This window comes from Acanthopagrus latus, chromosome 17 (genome assembly GCF_904848185.1).
Source record: "Acanthopagrus latus isolate v.2019 chromosome 17, fAcaLat1.1, whole genome shotgun sequence".
In the NCBI taxonomy this organism is placed as follows: Eukaryota; Metazoa; Chordata; class Actinopteri; order Spariformes; family Sparidae; genus Acanthopagrus; species Acanthopagrus latus.
In genome coordinates this window covers 28093179-28104063 of record NC_051055.1, presented here as the reverse complement: position 1 = coordinate 28104063, position 10885 = coordinate 28093179, and the positions used below count along the sequence as shown (strand labels likewise).

General features: G+C 42.4%; 1 protein-coding gene across 1 annotated transcript in view; it reads left to right on the top strand.

The window, feature by feature from the left end:
* The first annotated feature begins 1252 nt into the window (after positions 1 to 1252).
* The window catches only part of agmo (alkylglycerol monooxygenase), a 49319-nt gene continuing 39686 nt past the window's right edge, over positions 1253 to 10885 (top strand). Inside the window, exons 1-3 of the mRNA XM_037073236.1 lie at positions 1253 to 1642; positions 8492 to 8622; positions 9329 to 9480. Coding sequence (XP_036929131.1) covers positions 1523 to 1642; positions 8492 to 8622; positions 9329 to 9480 — 403 coding nt within the window. The 5' untranslated portion in view covers positions 1253 to 1522. The remainder of the gene's footprint in view (positions 1643 to 8491; positions 8623 to 9328; positions 9481 to 10885) is intronic.

Sequence of the window (10885 nt, the reverse complement as noted above, 5' to 3'; positions counted from 1 at the left end):
TATTTCCAGAATTTCCCCTCTGCAGGATCAGTACTAGTACTTTCCTTTTTCTCTGTTGTCTTCTTCCTCCTCATCTTTTCTTCTTCATCTGACCTGACAAACCTTTAAAACCTCTGGCTGTAATTAAGGACTAGAGACGCAGCATTTTTCAGGTGTACTGCAGTATGAAAGCTACTGATTATCATACCGTGTCTGTTTGCTTATTTGCAGTATTTTCTACCATATTATTGTTCTCGGATATCAAGTTTCATGTCTGTCAGGACTTGACATTTGGAGAAATTCTATAAAAACGTAGAAACGTGTTCTGTTTTCATTCCGTTAACGTACATTGTACCTGATAAAAGTAATGTAATAGGTGTTTAATAGCTTGAAACTGATATTTTCTGAGCTGTGCGGCAAATAAGTTGTTACCGTTGTGACTCTATCATGAACACAGAGTTCTGTCTGCTTATTGTGCCAGAGAGCACAGAAAAAACTAGCTTTTGTCTTTGAATTTTGCCACTAGGCAACTAAAAACACACAACATTCAGTGTTTAGGTTGGGAAAAAACATAAATATTCAACATTTTAAACAAATGAATACAAATACAGACATGTCTGATCTCTTTTAATCAACTAAAATCACATTCTGTGAACAAAATTGTATTTCTAGCAGTGTAGAAAGGCTTTTTTAATCTTCATATTGGTGGATAAAGGGTTAAAAAGTAATTAAAGCATAAATATTGAACATTTAAGGCTAATAACTAAAAACAGACATGTTTGGTGTCTGATTTGACTCTTTTAAGCAACTAAAATCATATTTTCTGAACAAAATTGTATTTCTAACAGTGTTGAGAGGGTTTTCAGTCTTTAAATTGTGAGATAAAGGAATAAATACAACTAAAATATTGATCATTTTAGGCTGATTAATAAAAAATAGTGATATGTTTGGTGAGTAAAATGAGAAATCCCGTGGTGTGTTCACGGGGCCTGGGGAACTTGCAACTCTAAATCCTAGCTGCGGCCCTGCTGAGCGCCTCTCGCCTCTGAACTGCACGTGAACGTCACACACAGAGCTGACTGTGTGGGTATTGATCATGTTGTGTGAATATTGATCATGTTGTGTGAGTATTGATCATATGAACGGACGGATGGCCTGACTGCGGGTGTCAGGAGGCTCTGCGGGCTGAACAACAGGCTGTAAAACGAACTCTCGCGAGATCCAGGGACACTGCACGCGAGACCTCGTGAATGCGAGCGGTCAAAGTAAACCCGCCCTCTGATAAACGCAGGAGTGCGTTCAGGTGAGTCGTCACTGTGACCCGGTCCTGCTGCTGTGGTGGGTTCACTCCGGCTCGGTTCCCTGCAGGACAGAACTTCCCTCCTCTGCTCGTCTCGGTCCCGGGTTTCATAAGTGACCCACTTAAAGTTCCCTCAGGGTCAAAACAAAAAAACAAGCGGGTCACACAGCGAGCAGAGGATTCAGTTTGAGCCGGACACCTGCACAGGTACACAGGAGCTCACCTGCAGCACGCGGCGCGTCGATGGCTGAAGCGATGGAGCTGGGCTCGGTGTCCAGAGGGTTCCGGGCCATGTTCTCCATGCTGTCACCGAACGAGTCATCGTTTGAGAAGGTGGAGGATGTTCCTCCGTACGTGCAGCAGGTGGGTGCAGCCTCACACAGACGCGACGATGATGATGATGAAGCGTAAGAGGTGAAGCTCCCCTCAGGTGAGCTCTGCTGTCACCTGGAAGAAGAGCTCAGAACACACACACACACACACACACACACACACACACACACACACAACTTATCAGCTTACAAGTTTAACATGAAAACAAGCTTCAGCTGCTGCAGTTATTATAATATGTAATATTACAGGTTTAAAGCAGCGTTACGTAACTTTTAATAGCGGCTGCAGAAACATGTTGAGGTGTGAGATGAGAGAGCGAGTCGGGTCACCTTCACCTTCACCTCAACAAAACATCTGATCTGTGTTTACCACAGTGGTGTTGCACTCAGAAACTGTGAGGAGAGGCGCGACATGCTGATTTCTACATAATGTTGCTTTATCTCTTGCTATTTTTCAAACAAAACATGTGGAGAATTAACTTGTTTAAGCTGCAGTCGAATGGATGTGAACATATTTAACCGGTTTTATATTAAGAGAAATACTGGAGACTGTTATTACTGATTTTTACAGAAGTTTATAATGAGAGTGTTTTACTGAAATCACATAATTTTAACTTCCGGCACTTCATAGTATTGAGTCATCGCCCTGCCCTGAAAACAACCAGCCTGACCTTTGCTGTCTCTGCAGATTAATTCAAAATAAGATCATAATATATGGACGTGCTAGATGATTATCTCGTTATCTATGAACACTTGATAAAGATAAACACTTCATATCTGAAACACTTTGAGTCGAGGGGAAAGAGGTTAGATAAGTTTGCGTAACGTCCAGCAAACCTGGAAAAACTGGTCCAGCTCTAATCTGAGCAGCTCAGGTGTTGAAGATCGTGTCTTTTGTTTGTCATATGTGACGTCCAGCTGAACATCTTTGGATTTTTGCACAAACAAAAGCCATTTAAATTCAAATCTTTAGCACGTTTTCTGACATTTTACAGTCAAAACGAATCAGTCATTGGAGAAATTGACTCTGTAGATGAACTAACTGATTGGTGATTGGTTAAATAGTTACCAGTTCTGGTCTTTGAATTGTCAGAAAAAAAGAAAGTTTCCCAGAACCTGAGTGGAACGTCTCCGATTACTTGTTTTGTCTGACCAGCTGCCCAAAACCCAAATACATTGAGTTTACGATTACGTAAAGAGAAAAGCAGCTAAAACTCACACCGGAGAAGCTCGAAGCAGAGACGGCTGAGGGAGGTTCGCTCCTAAAACCACAACAGAAGAAGAAATGTCAACAAATTATCCGACAGTGCACTCATCAGCATCTCACCTCTCAAAGGACAGTGTCTCAGTGTCAATATGTAATCAAGCCAAACAAAATGTTGGTATATAATGAAATTAATCTGAGTCAGTGACGGTGCGGCTGATGTGTTCAGGGTGGGGCGACGTGTCAGTACTTTATAGTTCTGATGTGAGACTGTGCGTCAGCTTCGATGGCGGTGCTGTTTTATGATGACGTGACAGTGAAGTGATATAATTTCTGTCTTCACCAGGCGGATTACCTTCTTCTAATACTTGTCTTTAGTCATTATATCAACATTACTGATGATTAATTATCAAAGATCTCACAGTGTTGATGTTTTGTGAAAGTGCCAATAGTCCGCTGTCACCCCGATGCGTCGGGAGTTGAGACAGAGATTTAAAAAAAATCAACTTTTCTCACAAAAAGTAGAACAAAAAAGCTCAAGAAGATGTGAAATTTTATTTTAAGGCCCTAAAAAAGAACAATCCAATATATCCACAGCAGGACAGCTCAGTCACACACAGTCTCATTACGTCACGCGCTAATAAAACATTTACAAATCAGTCAGAAAACGGTAAAACTGAGGCTGCGAATCCTTCAGTGGTGAGGTGCGTTTTAACAGCCACAGCTGAAGTCTGTCTCCTGTCGTCTGGGGTCAGATTCAGACTCCCGACTGGTGTCAGATCCAATTGTCAGACTTCTACGTAATGCACCTTTTTATATATAAAAAATAAATAAATAAAAGTTTGGGGTTTTCTTCTGCTGTCTTACTGTCAGTTTACAGCGTCTCAGTCGGGTCTTTATGGCGGCGAATGTCTGGTGCAGGTTTTTAACGGCGCGTGTTTGTTATGAGGTCTTTTATGGGGCACATCAGGGGAGGAGAACAATTACCCTCCACAGCAGGAGTCCTTATAATCCACTACCAACTGTGATTAAACACATTTGTTATAGCTGCAGGGCTCGATGGCGATAGGCATGATGTGTGTGTGTGTGTGTGTGTGTGTGTGTGTGTTTACAGTTTGTGATGTGTCATTAATTATTCTGCACAACTTGTTGTTCTCTGATCCCAACAGGCCAAATTAATTAGAAAAAAAACAAAACACAGTCTTCTAATTTTGGACTTGTTTGGAATTACGGCTCTGCGGGTTTGTTTCCAGGTTCTTCTTCTTCTTCTCAGCTCATTCGGTGACGTAAAACGCAAACACGATATATTTTCCTCAGACAGCGGTGATAAAAGTGTATTGTAAGCCCGGCATGTTTTCAGCCAACATCAGTCATCTGTGACCTTATAAAGGAAAAAAAAAAAAAAGGGCTTGTTTGGGAAAATGCAGACATCTGGTCCACAAATGTTAATGTTCCCTGAAATGACGGATTCAGATGAAAATACAATAATATTATTAGATGCCACAACAAACAGACCTCGCAGGATGAGAAAGAATGCTGGAGAGGAGAGGAAAAGGCTTTTTGTAGTTTGATTTTTGTTTATTTGCAAGAAGATACAAAAAAAAAAAAAAACCCACAGGAAAAGGAAGTTTTCAGTGAAGAGACGTAAAGGAGCAGTTCACCAGAAAACTAAATCTCACTCTCATGTTGATGGAAAGTCAGATGACGTTTCATAGTCCACAAAACATTTGTTGAGCTTCAGAGCAACACAGAGATGCAGCTCGGTCTCTGGAAGCTCCGAGATCCCACATTTAAGACCTTATTTACACTAAAAGTTTGATTTTAAACTCATATGCCAAAAGCCCAAGCACGCACGTTTTTTTTTTAATGAAGTGGGCACACTAACACTGGAGTGTCAGTGATGTCTTTTCAAAATGGAGCTTCTGCAGGAAACATTTAGGTTGAAACTAAAGAGGTTGATTCTCTGCATATCCTAGAAACATTCAGCGTTTCCCCACAGTGACACATGTAGCGACACTTCGTTTATACTCCGGCAGTTTGATGACATTTTCCTAAAAATCTACTTTGTTAAGGTTAATAAAAAAAACAAAAAAAAACACACCTGGTTTGTGTTTGGCAGGACAGAGACTTGGTTTGGTTTAGTAGTAAACATTATGGTTTGAGCTGCGTTCACTACATCACTTCTGTACCTGTTAAAATCACTCACCTGTCACTGACCGCTGACGACAGACAGAGCTCACCTTGTTACAACCTTGTGGCTCTTTTTATGCTTTTACAGTTGTAAAAACTAAACTAAAAGCCTTTCGATGGCTCCACACAGGTCATCTGATGTAAGTTTCTGATCCCTGAGATCCCAAATTGATCTGAAAAGATGTTTTTTACGCCCTCAACGCTCAGTCAAGCTACTTTAGACAGGGTGCATGCTAACACTTTTAGCTGAGCAGCTAATGTTAAGAATTTGGCTTTTTTTTATCATTATTTTAAAAGTAATCTCCATCTTCTTCTGTTGTTTAGGAGAATGCTGCAACCCTACTTTGCTGAGAGGCTCCAGAAATGCACTTACATTTTTGGGTGAACTTGTCCTTTTAAAAACATATATCACCAGACTAAACTAAAGGGATTGAAATAAGGAAAAAAAAATTGGAGACAGTGATGAAAAAGCCAAAACCCAAACAGAGGACGAGCTTTTTCCCCTCGCCTTCTTCTTCTTTTCTTTTTTTTGCGCAGCATGAGAATCAACATGCCCTGCTGAATGAATAATTCTGTCCCGAGCTGTCAAGAGCGTCGGGCTGCGGAGGTAAAACTATCTGCTAGACAGGAGAGAATAAAGAAGGGGAGGCTTCAGGCCGGCGTCCAGGATGATAATCTCCCTCTCAGAGGGGTTCGGAGGAGGTCTTGCCGGCGCTGCGAGCCCATTTGTTAGCTGCAGCTCTGCAGTCTGCTGCCAGATGTTGGAGCGTTGCGTGTGATCGCAGGTCCCTGGTGGCGCTCTGGCTTCACACACACTCACATCACACACCTGCATGCTAAAGTGGAAGCGTTCACATGTGGATATGCACACACACACACACACACACACACACACTTCCCCCCCTCTTCCCACCTGCAGATGTGCTCCTCTGCGGGCTCGTCACGCCCTTCATTCCTCGCTCTTGGCGGGTCCATGTGTCCCACTTTCGGCTGCAGTCACTTGGTCACTGAAGCGCCTTCAAGCTAAAACTAACCAGCAGGTCTGACACGCCGCCAAAGTCGCAGTCGTGACCCTGTTTGCTAACTACGTCCCTCGCTAATTGCTTCCATGTTTGACAGACCCATTAAGAGGTTATTACATGTTTCCAGCACAGTTAGATTTGAGGCCTGTCACTGACTGTTTGGCTGGCGTTCACCATTTATTTAGTCATAGCGAGTTACTAAATGCAGTCCATTCTTCGCCGATGTTCGGGAAGTAGGATGTTGTCATTTTTCTCTGTTGTTTAAGACAAAGAAAAGAGGATCGTGTGGCATCCTGTGCAAAAGAAGCTGCTAATTACAAGCAAAAACATCCCGTGTTTGTTTGTCTTGCTTGGATCACACATTTGTCAGCCAGATTGCAGCAGCATGTGTTTCAACTTGGTAGCACGGAAAAAAACAAACAAAAAAAAACTGAAGCAAATATTTATGATGAAGAGGAATTTCTTAACTTTACTCACTGACTTATATCAAATAACAGAGTGGAAAACTTTTCTGCTGCTGTGGTGTCGGATTGGAGGTCAAACTTTTATACACACATAAAAAAAAACAACAGTTTTGATTTCTTCCTTTCTGTAGTATTCGGTTTAAAATGGAGCCCCAAAAACGCGTTAATTGCACCTTTAAATGTTCAAAGTGCAACAAGTTAGAGTAACAGAAGTCCTGTCCATTTTCTACAGATGTAGTTGAAATGCCTCCAAAGCTTGGACGGACATGAAGCGTTCCTGGTTGAACCAGATGAGCAACTGTGTTAGAAATTGTCCTTCTATGTGAGTAAAGGTCAGAGAAACAAACCTGCATAAATACTGTTGCGTGTGCAGCAAGTTAAAACTGACAGTTGCACCTTGTAGCAACCTGAAAATACACTCAGCACTCATGATGATGCGATATTTCAAACTTTGATTCAATACCTTGTAAAATAGATATTCAACACTGGTTTCAATACAGTGGGGAAACGTTTATGCAGCATTTGAAGGCATGAAATCAAATTTTTATTCAGATATGATATAATTATTATGATACAGTGACAATGAAATACAACTTTTCTTGGCTAGTGGCAGAGTGTGAGAGTAGAGTTTTTATTTATTTTCTTTGGATTAGTCCTTTAAAAACATTGCGTTTACTGGTCCTGTGTACTGTGGACCAGCGAGAGCTGCACCTGCTGCAGGTTTTTACACTTTTCAGCTTTTCATTTTAAGAATTTAGCAAGTTTAGGTGTCAGTTTTAATCACAAAAAATTCTGAAGCAACTTGCGGATAGTTTATCCATTATATTAAATGTTTTCATGAGGCTGAACCACAGTTTATGTTCAGGCCATCATGTTATTATTGTTAGTATTAGTATTATAGGTATTCTTATTAAGACATAGATTGAGAAAATGTAATCTTTAATTACCTTTTTTGACTTAATTATTGTGAGATGGTCTGCTAGCTGGTGTCGTGGCAACTAAACATCAGTCGCTTGTCGAGTGCAGATGAGAGTTGGTCAAAATATCAAGTTTGACACAGTTTTTCTTTTCTCGAAGTTCTTTATTGTCACACCTCAGCAGCACACAGATGACGACTGAAGAGAGGCGGTCTGTCCTCATCCTTTGTAATAATACAAAACAATACACACAACTGTAACAGTCACAAGATTGCATATGATCATGGACCCCCCTTTGTTTACAGCCCAAGTTCTAAACAAGGTTTTCAGTCTCATTCATCCCGTGTCTGAATGAGCCATTTGTCTTTTTTCCCCTCTAACAGAAAACCGATTAAAACTGGTCTAGAACCGCCACTGGTCTTACGTCAGAAGAGGCTTCACTGACGAGCAGGACGTTCAGGACGAGCTCTAAGTTCCTTTCATCTCAATTTTCACGGCACATGAATGCATCCATTCATTCTCTGCAACCGCGTAACTCACATGACAGAGCTCATGTTGGACGCCAACGAACATCAGAATTCACTGTAGCTCACCTGACCTGCTAGCTACATGTCGTTATGGCTACTCAGGCTAACTAGCTTAATGTTTCCTACATTATCAATGAACATCATGAACAATATACATTCAAATTAAGATCTCTAATTCCTTGTTTTATTTAGCTTGGCTTCCACCTGACAACCCTAAAAAATGAAAGCATGTGGGGTTTTTTTTTTTTCCTAAAGTGCTGATGTTTATTTCAGCCAGTGAGATCATTTGTACCTCCAGAGCAGACAAATGTTTGTGATCTCCGACCTGCCAGTACACTTGTAGCTTTAGAGCCGTCGCTCCAGCCGCGCTCGCTGAAACAAACACCACGGATCAGCAGACATGAAAGTCCTGCAAGCTTTCAGCTCGTCGGCCAAGACAAATATTCAAGCTCGACACAACGGCTAACAGCAACAGTGGACTTGAAACTGTCGTGTTTTCACAGTTTGTAACAGTGCTGAATCATGATTCTGTGTGTGTGTGTGTGTGTGTGTGCAGGCCACTCCTTTCTTTGTGGGGCTGATGGTGGTGGAGCTGGTGGTGGGCATGCTGAAGACGGGAGCCTCAGTGGTCACCATCAGTGACGGTATCACCTCCATCTCTGCTGGGATGATCTCCAGACTCCCCACGTGAGTGTTCGGTGTTCAGGCAGCTCAGACTGTTTGATTTAATAAAGACGTGAAAATATGGTTCTGCTTTATTTTAGGTTTCTATCAGACGTTTTTCTGTCAATGTCATGGCTTCTTTTCCTGTCTTTAATGAAACATAATGGCACCCACATGGTCCATGTAGATCAGAAACAGTGAAATGTTGCTCTGTTCTGTTGGGGGCAGCGAAGTTCAACCACCATCACAACATGCAGGTTAGATCGAGTCTCCAGTCAGGACATGAACAAGGTACTGGTTCGGTTCTGTAGCGGCCCGCTGCTCCCTCAGGACGGGTTAAATGCAGAGTACCAGTTTCATCACGTTGTACATTGCATATTATTCTCCTCCTCCACCTTTCCTTCTTCTTCTTCTTCTTGTTCTTCTTCTATTTGTTGTTGTTGTTGTTCCTCTTCTTCTTCGTGTTTTTGTTGTTGTTGTATTTGTTCTTCTTCTTCATCTTATTCTTCCTCTGTCCTCCTTGTTGTTGTTGTTGTTCTTCATCTTTTCTTCAACTTTTTGGCATCTTGGTTGTATGAAGTAGTAGAAGTTGGTGTTTTAAGATTTCCTTTTATATGTAGTTTCTTTAAATGTCTGACTCTAGAAAAGAGATTTACATTTGGAGGCAGATGAACGAGTGAATTGAAACGAATGAGCTGTGATCTGACGCGGATCTCTGTCCGTCCCTCAGGCTGGTGATGAGAGGCTGCGAGCTGTCTGCTTACATGTATGTGTGGGACCGGTTCCGCCTGGTGGAGCTGCCCTGGGACTCGGCCTGGACCTGGTGGTTCACCTTCCTGGGAGTGGACTTCTGCTACTACTGGGTCCATCGCTTCGCTCACGGTACCAGAACTCACACCGTCCACACAGCCCAGAAACAAGGATGTGGCTGGATTAGTTTTACTGGAATATTTTCACACAATTCTTGTTTTGCTGGCAGTAGTTTTGCTGCTCATCTGTGTTTTCTGCCCTGCGGATGACTTGCGAACACGTCCTCTGATGTGATAGTGAACGCAGCTTGTTCAGAAGAAGCTGTTTTCACAGAGGCACTCACCTTAAATCATTCCAGTGGGAAACGCCGGCCGCTCAGTGGGCTTAAAGAGAAAGAAGTGGCTGTGGTCAGCTTGGATTCGTGGTGTTTAAACAGATTTAGATTAAGTGGATTTGAATTGTGGCCTCTGGAAAAAAAAAGTATTAAAATACCATTTAGAACCTTTTCAGACTATGGCTGCAGGATAATCCTCCTCTCCGCTCGTCACACACACACTCAGCATGTTTCAAACTGTTATACTTTATTGAAAATGTGGTTAAATAAGCTGCTTCCATCTCATCAGTGCTTCAGATATGCACTCTGTGAGTTTTTGCTCATGCTGAAGATGAGGATTGTGGAGCATCAAGTGTTGTGTTTGTGTTCTCAGCGTTGGATATAGTAAATATTAGATAACACGAACTCGACTGCCAGCCAGCACCAGATGAACGATCTCTCCCCGTTTCTCTTTCAAGCATCCCTCGAGATAACACAAGCAAAAAAGCCCAAAAACTACAAAGCCAGTTGCTGATAAATGGGTGTAAAATGTTGATTTAGTTGCCATCCCTGCAGGGAGGAGTCGTGAAGATAGCAACACACATCATGCTTTCCTGGACGTCGTGGAGGAAGCAATTATTTCTGAGTTACATCCAGCTGGTTCAGAGTCGTGCAGATGTGAGAGGCCGAGGTCTCCAGAGGGCTGTGGTCTTAACCCTGAGCTCTCGCGGCAGCAAGCTGCATATAGTCGTGGCTCTGAGGCAGCAAACGTCCTGCAGCATCACTATAAAAACCAGAAATAAAAAAAAAACAAAAACACATATATCCCGGACGCAGTGTTTCTGCAGTGGCTCCACAATCTTTCCATGTGTGTTGGCTCGCTGATGCACGTGCCAGATGCTCGGCTGCCACACGGCACACCGGAACAGAGGTATTTATTTGTGGCCAGCGCTGATGTTTATTTGTGTCAGTGGCGCATCAAGCTGCCCGCCGTCTGGTCCACATACCTCTGGATAAAAGTCCACTGCCGCTGTGTCGGATCGGTTAGAATCTGACTAAACAGAAGCTGTGTTTTTAAAACCGACGGCTGCGGCTGGCCAAGAGCTGCCCGACATGATTTTGAGGTGACTGAGCTCTTTGCCTCAGGAAGCAGGAAGCAGGCACTCTGAAGCCATAAATAAATAATTACAGTACAGTAATATAAAGGTTAAACTAAAGGTAAGC